Source organism: Leuciscus leuciscus (genome assembly GCF_965113295.1).
Source record: "Leuciscus leuciscus genome assembly, chromosome: 18".
Taxonomy (NCBI): Eukaryota; Metazoa; Chordata; class Actinopteri; order Cypriniformes; family Leuciscidae; genus Leuciscus; species Leuciscus leuciscus.
The window spans coordinates 13,593,833-13,613,990 of NC_138742.1; the positions used below are offsets into that span (position 1 = coordinate 13,593,833).

The 20,158-nt window shown below is 37.7% G+C and overlaps 1 protein-coding gene across 1 annotated transcript in view; it reads right to left on the minus strand.

The window, feature by feature from the left end:
- pex14 (peroxisomal biogenesis factor 14) overlaps positions 1 to 20,158 on the minus strand; it is a 70,865-nt gene that overhangs the window by 38,387 nt on the left and 12,320 nt on the right. The window contains exon 3 of the mRNA XM_082144925.1: positions 106 to 190. Within this exon, the coding sequence (XP_082001051.1) occupies positions 106 to 190 (85 nt within the window). The remainder of the gene's footprint in view (positions 1 to 105; positions 191 to 20,158) is intronic.

Genomic DNA, 20,158 nt, shown 5'->3' on the forward strand with positions numbered 1-20,158 from the left:
TAAATGTAAGGTCAAAGTCTTGGAATTGAGCCATCTTGTAGCCGTTCTGCCTGTAAAAACGCAATATTTCACATTAGGGTTCAGGAACATACTGATGATACGCACCTTTTTTCTTTAAAAAAGCCTTTCTGGTTGCCAGGGGGCTCTGACGAACTTGCTGGTTTTGTAGAAACCTCACTGCCGTGGCAATCTGTGAAGATGGAAAAAAAAAATCTTACATTTGCAGCGTGAAATGAGCTCATCAGTATAATAAAAAGTCATCAGTAAATTAACTTCGCTGGAAATGAGAGGAAGACTCAGGAATTCTTGCAAGGCGGCTGAATTATTGTACATTTCCAACTCCCCAAGGTATATCATCAGCCAACAACAGGAACTTATAAAATAGCCCTCCCCCTCCCAATAAGTATATGGAGGCCAGACCACCAAACCACTTTAGAGATAAATCTAGGAAATGAGTGAATCAGCAGTTATAAAATTATCCCATCAAGGTTTGCAGAACAAATGGGGTATGGAGTTTAATTTGCCATTATCCTCTTTAAGACAAACTCCTAGCCTTAAGTGAGCAGGGACTGGAAATCTATACTTAATGCTGAAGTGCCCATCTGTATCTAATAACGGCAGAATACCTGGCTAAAAACTTCAGTGATTCTTAAAGAAGAAAATGCATTATGATCAAATCACCTAGGCTGCATGTTGTAATGACTGAGTGTTAATGCACTAGAAAATTAAATATCATCAGAACACGTGTAGTCGGAAGTGCAGCGCCGTTCCCATCGATTCCATCGTGTTTTCCTTCGAGATGCACCTTGATCTGCCACTTTAGCTTGCTTCTCCTAGAATTAAAAAAGGGTCTCCTCCTCAAACACCATTATAGCATGAATTTGAAGTGCGGGCTCTGAAGTGGTGCTTTTAAAGAACAGATAAACATGAAATAACATCTGGAGATAGGGGGAAACGCACACTCAAGGATAAAGCCGAGCCGCCTCGTTATCGCACCTGTGGTCCCTGTGATTCAATTGTAAAAGTCATCCCTCTAATAGGTTGAAAGGTTTTGATTACTGTTCTTTTTCTTTAAGCGGCAAAAGATAAAAAGTGATTGAGCGCGCTGTCTGTGGTAATCCGTTTTAGGTAATGCATTGCATATACTAAAGACCTGTTTCAATCCAAAAGGATTGCATTTTGAAAATAGGCTGAGAAGAATGTGTAATAGTCGGGACGGCTGTATAATTCTGCGGTGACAAATCAAGACAGAGTGAGTAGGGGACCCGGTTTTCCTTTCAAAAACACATCATATTGATTTCAGCTTAAATTTATGGGGAACAACTTTGACTTTGTTGGATGAAGAAGGAAGACCAAAAGGGGGGCACTGACGATTTAGGGAACGGCATGAGATTATGATTCCGATAATTGGAATAAGCAAGCAGGCAGGCCGTATTTGTCTCTTCAAATATCTGAGGCAGTGTCTGCATAGAACGCAACCTTAGTCACACCTGGTTTCAGAACACATCAGCGACGATGCTTTACGTTAACATGACCTTTCTGGAAATGTCTGGATCTCTATATCAGTGTCAAAAATTATCCCCTAGAGTTGATTTTCAGGGGCTTTTTTTTTTTTCAAGTTCACAACATCAACAACAACAAAAAAAAACTATGGGCCAGATTTACTAACAGCTTGTGCTAGCGCAAACCTTCTTTTGGTGTTAAAAAACTGTCAGGATTTACTAAAGACAGACAGTGAAAAATTAGCGTTGAAAAGGTGTGGACAGTTATTTTTGCAGCTGACCTTATTGCATATGCATTTGTAGGAGTTTCCCTTTCAGACGCATAATGTATGGAAGGAGAGTATTTAAATGAATCACACAAGGTGATTTACTAAGGTTTACGTTAGTCAATTTACTGGTTTTTGACCCATTACTTACCTCCCCCCAAAAAACATGTCTTAAACCAGACGCTTATTTGCGCTGCTCTTGGTAGATTGGGTTGGTCGTTATGGAAATGATCCGGCTGCGTTTGTGTTCTTTAATTTGATTGGTGTCAGCAGATCACGTGCAGAACTTTCCAGTAAATCTAGGCCCATTTGTCAAATACTTTAATTTATGAAAATTCTCTAATCATCAACCAAATCATACCATGTGTCATTGCAATAGATTAATTTATTAAAGTATCAATATGCATAATTATTGTTACCTTTAAACTTAACATTTTATGCAATATTTCATGGAAAAAATACTAATGTAAAAATAATCCAGGATATTGCAATTTAAATAAAAAAAAGTAATGCTAATTTTTTCTCCCACTCTCTCTTATTTTTTGGTCGCCTGACCACCCATTAATTTCTGACCATGCTATATATAAGCTGAGGGCATATTAAATGTATTCACCTGGAAACTTATGACAAGAAAATTGCTAAGTCCACATCGTCAAACTGAAGCACATCCTGCTTCATAAATGAACCAGTTCAGCTCAGCTCAGTTCTGAGAAGTCTTCAAACATGAATTGCAAGTGAAAATCAGCATTTGAATGGATGAGGGTTTTGAGTTGTTGGAGAATCACACAATAAGTGGCTTTTACAATCCAGAAACACTCCTTCCCCGCTCTATAAACACCACATAAACTGCATAAACCATCAATTTCTTTATGCACTGCACAAAAATGACGTTGCATGTACAGTAAATCACACTTTATAGGAAAAGAACATTCTCAATTGAGTCGCTGCCAGCGAAAAAAACAACAGCAGGAATGTTTCATTTAAGATTATAAAGACAAAGGGGTCAAAATCGCAGCTCCTTGGCTTGAAATACGACTCCGTTTTGTGATTGAGACTAGCTTTTACTTGGATGGAAGGGGCACGGCATTCTTGTAAACACTTCTCTAAAAGATGGGATCAAAGTGGGATAACAAATGAGGGCGATGTCCATTTATTTTTCAAGAGTGTTACGTCTGTTCTTCAGGGAGAAGAAAAGTGCTTTTCTTTGCAGATGACACGGCTGCTTTATGCAAGTTCCACCCAGACATCTCAATCAATTATAACCACATTGCACAGATTTTAGTCTTGTCTACTTATTGACGTATAGATCACCCTCGTTGTCGTATAAGGTAGCAGCGCACAATCGTGCTTTTAAGGGGGAGAGCTGTATCACTACATGTCAGTACAAGACACATTTGGTTTGGCAAGCAAAATATTAACTCAAATTAAAAAGGTGGGTGCATGTTTCTTTGCTGAATACCAGTAAATACTCTTTGTTAATCAACCATTATTTTCTAGTGTTTCTTGTAAGGCTAAAATTGCTAATGCACGGAAAGTGCTCCCTGTTCTAACCGATAATCTTTACAAATGAGATAAATGATCAAGTGTCAGGTGCAACCTAAAAAGTGGTGAAAACTCAATCATAGGGGCCGAGCAACATTAAGGGCCACGTCTGGAGACATGTCCGCCGTGAACATGATGACTGCACAAGGTCTTGCAAATCATGCCGTGTTGGTTATTGAGTTTGGATCGGACCGAGTTTTAACAGAGCACTTTTGCCTCACACTCGCCTTAAATTTGGAGGTGGTGGTCGTTACGCTTAACATGATGATATTGATCGGGAAGAAATATAAATGTCCTATTAGGGAAGCCAAATTTTTTGAGCCAGCCTTGTATGATGCTTTCATCATTTCAGTCTCCTTTAAAACAAGTTAAAAGTTCAATATCTGGTCTACAAAGGAGCATTTTGACAGTCAGTTTAATGTAAAAAAAGTCCCAATTTTCCTGAATTTATCCTACTTACCCTAGAAAACGTAATTCTAAGAATAACCAGTGAATTCTGAATAGTTTTTTTTCCTATTTTAAGAACATTAAAACGCTTTAGAAATTCGGACCTGTAAGAATTAGAGGAAGTTTTGCTTATAAATGCTGCCATATAACCAGTAGATATGAGAAGGAAAACTTCCCTTGCAAACAGGTCAAACAGGGAAATATAATTTTGCTCAAGGCAACACACTTACAAAAGTACTATTAAGCCAAACAAGATTAAATCAGTTGTAGATGGGGGGGGGGAGGTTTTATTTCAATATCTTGATCGGTGAAAGAGACACCAAAACCCCTTAAAAAAAAAGGGGTTTTCTCTCTTATATATTAGTAAATATTCATATTGTATAAAAAAAGGCAAAATGTTTGTTTTAAATACAAATAATGAACACTTAAAGGCAGCTACAGGGGTCTTTTAGAATTGGAGAATATAGTGAAATACGTACAGTAGGTAAATGTGCAAATATAGTGATACAATTTGGACATCATATGCATACACTTAAATGTATTAAGATATTTAAAGTATTGTGTGTGTAAGTAAATATTTAAAGTAGCAAATGGTATCCCATGTAAAAAAAATTATAAAAAAAATCAAAAAAAAATCACTTTTGCCTTTTTTAATAACCTTTTAAACAAACACACAGATACACTTTGAACAAAACAAAAAAATGTACGGTTGTTTGTTTCAAAATACATGGGACAGTTTATAGATTTCATTCAGTTTTATTAGTAACATAAATCATATTTAGACATAAAAACATAAATAAATATATATATAGTATAAAATAGTATAAAATGTAAGATCAAATTTCCAAAAATGTTAGATCAAATTTCCAAAAATGTTAAGCTTTGTCACTGCATATGATGCATGAATAGCTGTGTATGCATGAATAGCTGTGCTTAGCTTTTGTTGAAAATAGAAAATAAAACTAAATCAACAAGGCATTTGACTTTTACTAGAGTTCCTTTGGCGTGAAGTCACATGCACAAATTGAAACTTTGCGGAGGGTGGTGTGAAGTCGTGAAACGAAGTTATAGACCAAAAAGTGTGCCTGACTGTATAGGAGTTTGATCTTGCTACAGGACTGTTGACAGTAATGACCGCTCCGTGAGAAAGGACAAGAGCTACCACAGCAGAAGGTGGGGGCCATCAGTTGGCACTTAAAAGCAAAGGGTAAAGGAAGCTAAAAGGAAATCATTAGCAGGTCTGGGGATCCAGTCTTAGCGTGAATCAATTCATTTCAAATTGCCCTGTACATTTGTGAAGAAGCACCCCTGATATAATAAAGGCCTAATAGACACTGATCCAATTGTGTTAGGGTGGTCTCAGATTCCTACAAAACAATGGTTTCAGGAGAGGAGAGAGGGAGAAAGAGACCGTAGTCGACTTTCTATATTAATTAACCTCTATCATGAATGATTCCATGACATAGATGGATATCTAGGACGCTTTAAGCGCTCCGAGTCGACTCTGAAATTGCAGTCAGATTCCTTTCAACTCCTGAAGGGTTGATGCACAAAATGGTATTTTTAATCTTTTATAATTAGATCTTAAAATGCCCTTCTAATTATGACAACTTCTGCTTTAAATGACCTTTATTGAGGAGAGCACACTGAGCAAACTGGGTGTGCATGAGAGAGAGAGAGAGAGAGAGAGAGAGAGAGAGAGAGAGAGAGAGAGAGAGAGAGAGAGAGAGAGAGAGAGAGAGAGAGAGAGAGAGAGAGTTCATCTAAAACAGCTGTATGAAATCAATTCTTACTGATCAACTCCACACCCACACGACACAGACATTACACACATCAATAAATCATTATTCATACAGCAATGTTTTATTTTTGCTTTCTTTTCTTTTCATTGTGATTTTTGGAAGATTTAATGCCATTTCAAACCCTTTTTTCTTCTTCTGCGCAACACAAAAGAAAATATTTTGGAAAAAAATTCCAAATGCAATGAAAGTCCACAGAGGTCCACGGGGGAAGATATTTTCAGAAATATTTTCTTGCGCTCCACAGAAGAAGGAAATTCATACAGGTTTGGAATGACATGAAGGTGAGTAAATGATGACAGAATTTTCATTTTTGGGTGAACTATCCCTTTAAAATGTTCTGCCTCCCCCTTATTATCCTCACAAAAATCTTAGCAGTCACTCCAACGGTCTTCAGCATAACTGCGCGGTCTGTTTACGACTTTGAACTACTGAAAAAAGTGCATGAAAAGGGAATATCTCAGTCAGTTATGCCTTTACCCATCTTCCTTATGCAACCAAATCCAGTTTCAAAAGGTCACATTCGTGATAAATAGATCTATGCAAAAAGAGCCATTACTGATGACAAAGTAGAGCGACACACATTTTCCATGTGCTGCGAGTGGATTGAGCGCAGAGACCCGCGATTACAGCGCTGATATTCAAATCACGGTGCAGGCAATTTTTTATCAATGTTCTGAACTTTGATGACTTAAAGGTCACAACAAAGTTTACCACCAAAACAAAACAAAAAAACAATAAATACAATAGCAGAGAAAAAGACAGTTGAAAGTTTTGTTATATGATATACAGAGGTTTGAAAATAAGTATGAACTAAAGCCTTCTGGACAAAATTGGGAATCCAGGATTTCCACACTTTCCACCAAAGAACTGCTGTTTTTGATGACTGGATAAGGATTTTCACTTTATATAAATTATACGTTATTATCCAAATAAATACATTAGAATCAGGCATTAACTAATAAAATAAATCTTGACTACAGAAATACCCATGATCTTAACATTTTATTTCCAGGACTATTTATTTACAAGCCTGGAAATGGCAATTATGAATTCCCCTTATATTTCCAGGATTGTGGAAACCCTGTAAAACATCATTTAGTTATTAAATTCATGACATCAACAGCGTATTTCATGCTATTCCACTTTCACAGGAAAGACAGGTATTGAAAAGTACAAAATTAAAATAGTAATATATTATAAATAAATAAATATTAACCGGACTGTTATTTAAGCCTAATGGAAAGTCACAGGTTTATGGCAGAACTGACACACATTTGAACACACATAGATGTTTGCCAGCGACTTGCCTCACTCAGCCCAGGCTAATCTGTAACGCTAGCCTAACTAGTACTCAATACTTTCGATTACAGACCTGAAATATTTCCTCTTAACATGTAAATCAATAAAACATGGTAAAGCAGAGCATTTGCTGGAAACATTTCTGTTAATGTGGGGCAAATTTATCTTAATCGTTATTATTAACTGTTGGGAGATATGTCCAGCTTTCACATGTGATCATTTGTTTCCACTAATGAGAGAGCCAAAGTGTCTGTGGTGCCAGAATTACACTTCCAATGCATTTTGCCGGCTCACTGAGGTGTTCGATATAAGTCCTACTAGTTCATATGGCTAACTCAGTGTGGTTTTAAAAGATTTTTGACCAAAAAAACAAAAAAAGCTCATTTATTTTAATCTGATCTCTTCAGGGAGAGAAAAAGAGATGCCTAACTTGCTTAATAAATAATAACAAATATTACACTTATTAAAAAAAAAATAGACATGAATCTTAAGGTCTAATCTTGAGGTTCTGCTTTAAAAAAATATAAAAAAATATTTTATTATTTAGATTTTTACCATTGATTATGGACATATTTTAATTGTGTAAAATGTGTGTACTAGATGTGTTTGATATGAGAGAGAATAGTTCATATGGCTAATTTAATTTAATGTTGCTTAATAAATAATAACAAAATGTCACACTGGGGGGAAAAAAGACAGGAATCTTAAGCTCTAAAGGTCAAATTAAGCTTAAAAAATATTATTATTTTATATATTATATTATAATATATATTATTATAAATATATAATAAATATATATTATTTTTAGACATTTTTTGAAAGAAAAAAAAAATGTGTGAAATGTGTATGTATAAGAGAGAAAGATGAAACTGTGGCCCTTGGACTCAGCAGTGAAAAAAAACAAAAAGAAAAAAGAAAAAAACAGTACTTAGCCCAGCTCACCGCAAATATTCCAGCAGTAATCCAGTAATGGATACTTCCTCAGCTCCGCAATTGGTCAAAATGTTTTCATACAATAATTTAATTCAGAAACACTTTTACAAAGCAAGAGTAATCAATTTTAATTAGTTGATTCCCCCCACCCCCCCAATTGTATAAAGTTTAATGTACTGCCATCGATCCTCTTTGTTCTTTAATGCAGTGCTGCTTTCCTGTAATTTGAGGCATTTTTTTCTCTACTTTTACAGTCAATGATGACATTCGGTGACAGGCCGTGCAAAATGTCTCCGAGTTGTAAATGAGCAGGGCGTAAACACACACACACACACACACACACTCAATGCCAGTGTAATTCATAACAAAATCTGGGGGGAAAAAGCAAACATCCGATTTCAAGACAATCTAAAGGAAACGGAGCATAAATTAAAAGCAGCCTATCGTGACTTGGTGGCACATCCTAATAACACGTTGCGATCCGGCTCATAGATAAACACAAAGGCGGTCTTAAACCCGACGCTGGATCCTTGTCCTTCATTTTCAGAGACACTACCACCCTTCACATCTAATTAGCTAATTGAAGCAAAATGAAAACAGCACCAATGGCAACAACGCCGCACTCATGTCCAAACCGCACAATGCAGGGTTTATGGAGAGGAAGGAAGAGCCTTCTTGTCATCTACGACTGCCATAACCCTGACGAGTGTCTTCCCTCTCCGCTACAGACGCCCACCTAGCACACACACACAAAATCAGAGTGTACAATTGAGCCACCGTCTCTTACACTAAACTAGCTAACAGACGTATAGTACATTGACAATTAAAAGGGAAATGTGCTTGCCGGCGGTTAGTTGATTAGGCATAAGCACAATATGACACTGAGAGAGGACGGCCACGCCACCGGCAGACAGATTGTGACATTCCGGTGACATTATCATCTCACAATGGCTTGCATTCGATAGCTTGGGACGCTTATTGCACGTTGCGGATCAACAGTTTTGCGATCTTCAAAAAGGCGAAGAATTGGTGCTGTGACCCTCTTGCTCGGTGACCCTACTCTCAATTACTTTGAGGGCGGTGGAGATGGAAACAACTAGATGGAGAGCAAAAACATAAAGTGTTAAGTAAAACAAAAACACGGTATGGGAGATACAGTTCGTAGAAGGAAGAAAAAAGGCAGAGAAAGTTTAAAGAAGTGAGATCAGATAAGGAAAGAGACAAAGACAGGGCAACCTGGCCTCCCACAGGTCTATGGGTACATCTCAGAAGATGAATACCACCATCTACTGGTTGCAAAGGGAAGTGCGGCACAAAGTGGCTTGTCCAAATAAACCGACAAGCCTCCCAGGCTGTGTGATAGTCAGAGCTGTCAGGAACGATTAGATGACAATGGAGCTCGCATTTAAAGAGATACTCAGACCACAGTCGGAATCACATGACTGAGAAGAGTAGTAAGCGTTTAATCCACCAATGAGATTAGGCCTCCTTCAAAACCACAGAGGCACAGCAAACCAATAAAAACAATTAAGGTTTGCAGTTTTAATTTAGTGCATCCAAACCAATGGGAACATTTTAATTACCATAGCGACTAAAATTGCATTAAAAAAAACTAGTTGTGTTTTGTTTTTCTTGCAAAATGGGTTGGAAGGGGTAGAAAATAAAAGCATAGCTGAGTGATTTATGCTTGTTGACTCATATGGAGAATTGCTGTTACTCAACTGAAGCCACAGAATCTGAGAAATGCTTGTGTGCGAGAATAATCGTGCATTTCTAAAGGATCAGCCAGAATGTACAGGTTTTACTGCATTATTGCCCAAAGCATGTCTGCGGTACGATGGTGCCACCCAGCCCTGTTCTCAAACCTGCGTATAAATCAATTGGGTTTGCGTAAAAACTCTCTTGACCCTGCCTAGGCAACAATAACCACCATAACACAATGGAATGAACAAGTATGGATCCGATCACATGCAAAAGTTCAAACAAGACTGACAGATCAGACTGGCTTTCAAAGGGAAGTTTCATATAGTCACACTTTAAAGGGATTGTTCAACCCAAAATTACAGAATTTTACACCCTCATGTCATTCCAAACCTTTGTTTCTTCTGTGGAACACAAAAGACAAAATGTTTTTGTCCATACAATGACAGTCAATGGGGTCCAAAAAAAACAAAAGCTATTTTTCTAAATATCTTCTTTTGTGTTCCAGTGTGTGGGTGAGTAAAATGATGACAGAATTTAAAATTTTGAGTGAACTTTCCTTTTAAAAACTAAGCCATGACTAGTAAACACACGTGAATTATTACAATTCAAAATGGCTTTGTTGCAGTATCGGATGCAATATGTACTCAATACGTATGGCTCTACTGGAGTCTTTGCTGTGGCCGGAGGTGACCCGCGCTGGCTTTATGGGGCATGAGGATCCAGACGTGCGTGTGTGTGTGTGTGTGAGAGAGAGTGTGAGTCCTGCTCCAGTGTCACAGCATGGCGTGTTGGAGCCCAGGGGCTGCGCTGGCCACTCACTGACAGACACACACCTGCTCTGACATTTCCTGCCGACCTTGACTGAGAAAAACACATGACAATACCGTTGAGTCCCACGGGACTGTCGTCACTCTCTCTTGCTCTCTTCCCAACTCCTTTAAAGGAATAGTTCACGCAAAAAACTCAAATTCTGTCATCGTTTACTCACTTCCCATATCATTCCAAACCTGTATGACTTACTTTCTTCTGTGGGACACAAAATATAATTTGTGGGACAAGTAGACTGAAATTTAAATCTTTAAAATGTATTTATATAACTGGGACCGAATCATTGAGTCAGTGAGTCAGCTTTATAACCTAAAACAAATCATTCAGATTGATAAAAAAAAACACAAAAAAAACATTTATTCACAAATTAGAAATTGTTACTTCGATATAAAGGTTTTAAAAGACAAACTCATGTTTTTTTAACAGAGCACATTTTATCAAATCAGAATTCTGAGATTAGTTTCACAAATACACTACCAGTAAGTCAGTAAGATTTTTGTTTTTGAAAGAAGTCTCTTATTTTCACTGCAATCATTTGATCAAAAATACAGTGCAAAAATATTAATGCTGAAGAATTTTCTTTTTTTTTATCTTACTGAACCCAAACTTTTGAATGGTAGTGTATACATTTGAACAAATATATTTATGTATACACTACCATTCAAAAGTTTGGGTTCAGTAAGATTTTTTTTTTTTTTTTAAGTAAGATTTTTCTTCAGCATTAATATTTTTGCACTGTATTTTTGATCAAATTAATTCAGTGAAAATAAGAGACTTCTTTCAAAAACAAAAATCTTACTGAACCCAAACTTTTGAATGGTAGTGTATACATAATATATTTTCCAAAGCTTGAAATCTTCAGCCCACATTCATTGTAACAGCATGGAGAAAATAGCCAGTACATTCTTCAAAATGTCTCCTTTTCTGATCCTAGCACGAAAGAAAATCATACAGTTGAGACGAAATAAATGACAGTTTTCAACAGCGACCTCATCTGCAGCTACAAGAAAACGCAGCAAAAATAGAGGAGCAAAGCAATGCATGTGATAAATAACAGGAAGGTCTCTGAAGTTGCTGACAGCTCTCACCTATTCCCCACCTCTTTCACAACCAGCTACTCCGCAGAAATGGCCACTGCTGTTTAACCAGGCAGCCCACCCAAAATGATGACATGTGCCACATTTAGCACCTATTCTGAGTGTTTAGGCCTGTCTGCCATTCTCTTGTTGTCACAACACTAAAAGCCCTCGGGCCACTGGTCCAGGTGTTTGACAAGGCTGCCAGCAGCTAACAGATACATGCAGGTTCCTGTTTCTCATCTGAATTCTAAGAAGTGTTAATAATAATAATACAGAATTATTTGAAGATTGGGCTCCTGATGATACACAAAGAGGAAAAAAAGGTGGTTTGTCTGGATGCATGCGAGTCCTCAGACGGACAGTAGTGCTTTTTTGATTGTATGCACACCTGACTCAGTCGGAACGCCAAAGAGAATTCATCAACAAAACAGCACTTACTAGAGCCCAGAGGCAACTGCGATTTTATATAAGCAAGTTCAAGCAGCGCCTTTGCCCTTTTGAGACCTATAAAACGCATAGTTAAAGGCCCTCGGAGGGGATTTACTCTGAGAGGAGCGAGTACGAATCTATAATACAGTCTCCAGCAGCCCCTAGTGCTCACAAACGGGGCAGCAACAGGTGTCTGTACACCCCCATATCAAACACACACACATATATATAATAACTGCAATTGCTCTTTTGCATTGTTCTTAGTGCTTTAATTTTCTGTTAATTCTTAACTTTTTTCCACAACTTCCTGTACGTTTACGGAGCTCACACACTCCATAAGACCTTTTACATGCCATACTGCAGCTCACTTGACTGATTCCTGATTGGCTTGTTAAAGCTGTAATCTACCAGCGCCACACAGAGAGAAACGAGAAGCCTATTAGCATCTTCTCTACATTATTTTTCATCAAACTGGTTAAAACTGACACGTATTAATTAATATCTATTACTCGTTTTTTTTTTTCTCGTTTTTTTCTTTTCTTTGAGGGGGCAAGATGTTGGGTTTGAAGGGGGTGGGCAATTAGTTGAACAAAATAATCAAAATAGTGTTTTTGAACGAGCGCTGATAAATGTCCTGCACCATCCCATCTCAGAGAGCGAAGTGCAATATATTCTTGCTGTCACGTTCTATTAAACAGCTATTACAGTCGTGATAGAACTATTAGTCACTTCATTATTAATAACATTAATGTATTTACATTTTAGTGTACATGCCAGTTTTCCAGCAATAATTTATGAAGTCGACTTCAAATATTTCATAATGTTCCTCCATCTGAGCCTTTTTGAGCTCATTATTGATTGTGAAAACAGACAGAATTTTTATGTTCTCTCTCTGCCGACCTCACTCACTCTCTTAATGTATTGGCGAGGGGGCCTCTGCATTAAGAGACTGAAACAAAGTGCATTTACATCTGAAGCATAACTTCATAATTTACATTCCAACATTTATTAGAGGTGACAAATGAGTGTTTGGTCCACTCGCGCTTTTCCACAATACGGCACTTATTCAATCCGCATAAATTACGGCGAGGGATTGAGAGTGCTAGTGCAAATGATTCTATTACATTTATGCGGCGGTACACGTGTGTGCCCGCAGAGGTTATTCGAGGGGCGGGCGTCCCGTTTATGAACTAATCCATAAAGTGGCTACCTACAATAAGAATAAAAAGTATGGAATGATGTATAAAAGGCTGTGCCGGCATGCCAGCTTGTATGGGAATCCTGTTAGAGCCGAGCAAAGAAAACGAGAGTAGATTAGAGTAGAGTACACTAGAGAGAATTAGAGTAGTGAGAGCTGGAGTAAAGTAGACTAGACAAGATAAGAGTACACTGCACTGTAGAGTTAAGTGCACTGGAGTAGACTACAATGAAGTAAAACAGACAAGACTAAATTAAACGATAGTACAGTGGACTAGATCGGACATTTTTTAGACTTGTTGATGACCCCCTTTGTGAGTGACCTACTCACTATAGAAAAATTATGTTTTTTCCCTGCATTTATATTGTGTGAGAAAGTACAAAATTATAAAGATAATAAATTCAATTAAAATAAATTAAATAATTGCCACTGTATAAAGCAAATTGTTAAAATATTATCTGGAAAAATACTTTAAAAAAAGAAGAAAAAAATTTGTTTGAAAACCCCTGAACTACACTTTAGCAAGCAGAATGAAATATATTATCTAAATTTTATTACATTTATTATAAAAATCTATAGAGTTATTTTTTTTATTAATATTTAATTTGTATCACTTATACGGTTACCTCTCTAAATACACATTTTGTATTTTTTTCTTTCACAAATTTTACATGGACCCCCTTAACAGAAACTATGGTAACTTAGCAATGTTGCTATAATCCAGCATGTTTACATTTTGTATTTGTATACTGCTGGTCATTAACGTGCATTGTCTCTAATGCATAAACAAACAAACAAATAAACAGCACCACCTTAAAACCCCTGGAGTAGACTAAACTACAGTACTGTAGAAAATAGTACACAAGAGTAAGACTAGACTCCAGTAGAGTAGAGTACAATGGAGTGAACTTGAAAGAATAGAGAAGAGTAGACTACCTTATTGTACACGAAAGTCTATTTTCTGGATGGGAAGCAGAGGATCAGACCATACCTAATGCACATCGATCCACATCAAAGGGTCTTCCATAAACCTTTCTGTCCTATTGGTAAGAGATGTGTCCAACACGTGTCATTCAAATCAGGCCAAATTTTACCTATTGCGAAAGAATATGAACATTTGCCATAGTATTCGAAAGCAGATCATAGCAAACCCTGTGCTCCAAACACAACTCTGGCCCAAAGTCTCAGTCGTGATTAAACAGCCTTGCCTCTTCCCATGTTAATATTCCAGCACCGATAACCACTATAAGTCAGCGTGTAATGTTAAATAATTATAGAGAGGAGCATTTCAGCAGTGTAGTTACAAATGCACCATGGGAATCCCTCCATTTAAACAAATAACGGGCGCTGCAGGGGAGTTGGCAGATGAATTAACAGCTAATAACTTACTGCGTAGGCAGATAAAGAACAGTCCCAATGTGTCAATTACATCGCATTTTTCTCTGATTTCTAGACTTCCAAACATAATCGCGCACTTCAAAGAGGTACAACTAGAAAAAGTTGGCTTTCGCAGTGCACCGAGGAGATTTATTTTTATTTCTTTTCCCTTCTCCCTTATTCATTTGATCAAACGCTTCCAGAAATCAGAGGAACCGCTGTAAAAACTAGGCGTTTCCAGACGAAATGCTGGCTGCCGGTCGGTCCTCTCTCCTGACAGATCCTGGGAGTCAGAAACACAGGGCTTTAGTCCCACTCCTGTTCATTAAAATCACAGGGACAGGGCCCGCAAAGAGAAAGATGCTGACATATCAAAGGCTCTCTGTACCTGCATTACCATAGTCATTTACTTATTAAAGCAGAGATGTTTCCTGTCAATCAGGGGGCCATCATGTCTCCTCATTTGCAGCGGAAAAACTGGCATAATTGCTTCTTAGACTAATCAACACAACTTGGAGTAATTATGCCTTGAAAGTGACATTGGAGGGTGAGGGGGACGTGCGGGTGTGTGCGTTCAAGAGGGCTGACGGGGGAAGGCAGTCACTGATTCGACCTGATCGTCAGTCATATGGCGAGTCTCTCTCTTTCCATCACATGCTATACCTCTCTTCAACGCGTCTGCTCCACTTCATATCTGCCGCCAAGGAGAACCTTCACATCAAACGGAAGTAATTACAAAGCGCAACCCAAACTGGTGTCACAGATCTCCTTCCATGCTCTTTAAAAACACATCCACGCTATAATTAAAATCCTGTCATATTTCCATCATCGTGTCAGGCCAACATATAATGACACAGTTCAGCAGGCTAGAGCAAACCTAGAAATTACAGATCTGTACTTGCAGTTCTGTTGGCATTAATATATTTGCAGAGATTTTACAAATTACGGGGCAAGTAGGAATTATATTTTATTGATTTCTGGGTAATCAAAGAGTTCAATTAAAACCTGCCTTCAAAGCGGTCGGCAAAATGCGGACATCAGAAGGAAAGTGCTGAAAATACACTGCATTTCCATGCAGTGCGGCCAAACCTCATCAGGTCACTGAGCAATGTGAAAGGAGGATAGTGTAACGTTAAACTGTGTCATACAAAATTAATCTAGACACATGGGAAAGCAGCAGACGGGGAGAAATACGCACTGACAAACAGAGACGCACCTCATAAAAGAGGATTTAATTAAGGAACCTTGGAGAATTTAATGGTCTATAACCCACAATTTCCTAAATTCAAGACATTCTCAGTCATTTTGACAGGCCATAAAAGGACGCAAGATGAAGCAAGTGTATTTGGCTTGGAAAATCTTGGCTTTGAGAACAATATGACACAGATTGTAATGTTTAACAGGCTATGTCAACACAATTTCCTAACAAACATTCTCTCTGCGGTCAAACTGAAGGCAAACTTTAATTATCAGCTTATACAGGCAAACATGAAACCATCATGAAAGCTTGTGACTGATGAATGGCAAAGCCTTGTTCTGATGAAGTGGACAAATCAGAAGAAAATGGACAAATAACCAGATATGCTGGTGACTCAGGCAGTTTTAATTGATTTCCGTGAGCTGATAGCTTTGACTCACCTGACAAATCTAATGAATCTTCCCACATGAGTGCCAAACAAACAAAATGCTGGATGTCACAGGACATTAAGAAACTAGAGCTATTTGGAGACAAACGACAGAGACAAATGTAGCTCCTACAAGGATTTTAAAATGACATCTTGTGTATCAGACGTACAATATAGTATGCTCATGCTCCTGCTGTTGTCATCCTAGAGAAAACACCACAGTGATTATAATGGTGTCAAAACGGTTAACACAGAAATGCTAAATAAAATGTAAAAAGCAATATTTTGATGTTGTTTTCTATAAAATATTAACATATAAAAATAGAAATGTTACATAAACTATAGGCCTAAAATATATATATATAAATTTAACAAATAGGCCTATAATTTTATAATCACAACTTGGTCTTTTCTTTCGGACCCCATTGTATATCAAAAGTTTTGGCAGTGAAATGAATTTTGTGTTTGCTACTTCAGTATTTGTTTATTATTCTTTTCACATGTTTCTATGGTATACTGGAAAAGAGTGATAAGCATTTCATTAATTTAAAGGCTTTGATAGGCAAAAAACGTTAAATATTTGCAAAGAGTCATTATTTACAGTGTTGACCCTTCTTCATCACCTCTGCAATTCACTCTGGATATCAGCTTCTGGTCCAAATCCTGACTGAGTCCAATCCATTACTTCTTTATTAGAGCTCGGAGTTGATCACAATTTGTGGACTTCTACTTGTCCACTCGCCTCCTGAGGATTGACCACTGGTTCTCTACGGGATTAAGATCCAGGGAGTTGCATAGCCATGAATCCAAAATTGTAATGTAATGAACTATGTCATTATGTCATTATCACTCTTGCCTTGTGACATAGTGCTCCATCATGCTGGAAAATGCACAGATCATCACAGAATTGCTCCTGGATCATTGGCAGAAGTTGCTCTTGCAGGATGTTATTCATGGGAGTGTTTTGGAGCAGAATTGTGAGAGAGTCCATACCCTTGGATGAAAAGCAACCCCACACATGGATGGTCTCAGGATGCGTCACTGTTGGCATTACACAGGACTCATGGTAGCGTTCACCTTTTCTTCTAGCCTGCTGGACACTCTGGGATGTCCTGAAGCTTTCTTCACTGCAGGTGACCTCTCTCCTTGAAGTTCCTGATGATCTGGTAAATGGTTCTTTCAGGTAAAATATTCTTTGCAGCAGCTTACTTGCATGTGAGGCGATTTTGATGCAAAGCTATGATGGCGGCATGTCTTTCTTTGGAGGTAACCATTGCTAAAGAACACAATGTTTAGAAGCACTTCTTCCCTTCCCTTATAATCCAATCAGAATGATAGAGTGATTTCAACTGAAATTACTAGAAGCCAACTCATTTCCCATGTCCTGATGATTTGATTAGTGAAATCATTAGCTGGTCATTTTGTGCCAGGGCCAAAAAACTGTGAAATTTGGGTTAATGGAATAGTTTAAAAAAATTGGCCAATGAAGCTTTTTGCAATATTTAAAATGCATCTGATCACTCATGCACAATAATCTAGAAACATTGTGAATCAACACCACAACAACTGAAGCAGCAAACTTTGCAAAACAGAATTTATGGTCACTGCCAAAACTTTTGGCCATGACTTTACCATGGTATTTAGTGGTTAAACGGAGCGTAGTTGATCCGTTATCCTAAACACAGTTGGGCATGTATTAAGTCAACGTAAACAGTTGAGAAAGAAATTGAATGTATATCATTATATTGGGTCAGTGCATTAGGTCTTAACGTGACAGCAGCCTATAAATACCTACTGTGACTGTTCACTTGCCTTTAATAATGTTTGAACTTTATTAGTTAAGCTAGTACTTTAGCTGTGGTATCGAAGTATTTAAATGACTTTGACATGAGAAACATTAAAAAAGCAGCAATATTTGATATCTCAGCAAAGAAGTCCTTAACAGAATGTAAACGAAAACTGAAGAAAAAAAAAAAGAAAAAAAAGAAGAAAATGAAAAGAAAAGAAACGGCCTTTTCATGTGGGAAGATGTCTGGCCATAAATCTGCTGAATTTGGCCTCAGGGGGACCGGCTCCAGAAATCTGGTCCAATAGCACACAAGACCAAAACCACAATGTAAAGAAATCTGGGCGCCACTCGTCTTTATCTTCTCAGCCTTTTCAAAGAGAACCAGAAACAAATATATATGACCAACATTAAAAAAAACCTAACCATTTACAGTTATGGAAACTACTTTAAAAGAGGCTAAATAACACAATCACTCAGACTAGTGTCATAGAGGCAGGCCGAAAACAACTGAGGATTCGAGAGACGCCATTTCACGGTTCAAACGCAAAACTGGGATTTCTGGTTTGTGTCATCCCTCAGTCATTTAATGAGCATTTCACAGTAGTAAACAAACACATTCAGTAGGGGACTTTGCAGATGGAGTTATGAAATTATACACCGTGGGGCTTGAAGAGGAGGCCAGGTCTCATCTATTCACCTCTAATCTGGTAAATTGAGTCAAAAAGGCTGACTGAAACAGGAGAATGAGTCGAGCCAAAAGCTGTAAACACATTTTCCGAAGCCCCTGATCTGCAGACTTCAAGCATGCACAATAAATCTGACGTGAAATCATAATTATAAAAGCAATTAGCTGACCCTGTGCCGCTCGCCCTTGGACGTGACAGTGAAAATTCACACAGAGCCCCTCCAAGGCGGCTGGGACAAGGTTGGTGGGGGCGGAAAAGTGCAACACAGCAACAATAAAACCGCAGGCCTTTCCTGTATCATTAACCACAAGCTCAAACAGCTCAGGACACGACAGTGTCAATTGCAACAACACAAAATAAATGTCCACATCTCACACAAACACATATTTTATCGGTGATTCCTCAACCTATTTATCTCCAAAATGCACATACTGTATGAGCCGGATAATGGCTTACACCAAAACTGCGCAAGTGCAGGTGCTCAGCTGGGGTATCAACAAACGGCCTGGATTGGTCAGCTAAATTATGATCCAGCTAACAAGATGTGTTTATTGTATTAAAGACCCCCTGTGGTGAAAATCAAGTTTTTAATGTCGTTTATATGTCTATGTGGTGTTTTTATTATGCTATAAGACAAACCATGTGCAAATTCACGTCAACACCATTGCTGAGTATTTTCTCCTTAAAACTGCAGTAAACTGTTCAAAAACGTAGTTTGAAATCGCCATTATTCTCCAAGTCACAAATATGTTGTAACCTAACACACATATTCATGTGTCCAAGTATACGAAATGAAGCAAGGGTTTATAGTTACAGGCTATTTTAAGGCATGAAGAATTTTTTGGATTATCAAAAATTTGTTTTAAGGGATACAATTATTGACAACAGGGGGACTTTAATGTTTAAACATTTAATTTATATAAAAATATGCAATTTATACACTACCATTCAAAAGTGTGGTGTCGGAAAGATATATTTTACGTTTTTAAAGCAAGTCTCACAAAGGCTGCATTTATTTGATGAAAAATATACAGTAAAAACTGTAGGGCTGGGTTGAAAATATACATTTCTCAATTTTAATCCATTTTCATTTTGATGAACCAATATCGATTCTTAAAACTCAAGAATCTCGATCTTTTAGTTTATGCAGTTTTCAGTTGATGCGTGACTAAAACTTCAGTAAACATTATTTGTAGCATGCTTTCCATCTAATGCATTGCTTTGTTACATGTGCCGGTGTGATGTATCTCAATCTTCAAGCAGAAGGAACTGGATGAAATATTCTGAATGATACCAGAGGAGGACTGGTCCCCCAACTGAGCTTAGTTTCTCCCAAGGTTTTTTCCACCAATTCTGTCACTGATGGAGTCAGGGTTCCTTCCCACTGTCGCCTTTTGGCTTGCTTAGATTGGGACACTTAATATTCAGCAATATTATTGATTTGACTGTACTGAGGCTATTGGATGAGAACTGAACCGAGCTGGACGATGACATCACGGTTTTCTACAGAGCTGCTTTATAATTTAATTGAACATTTCATATTTGATGATCTTTATACAGTTATTGAATGAAACCGAATCAACACTTTACTGACCTCAGCTGAACAATGACACTAGTTTCTTTTTAGAGCTGCTTTACAGCAGAATTGAACT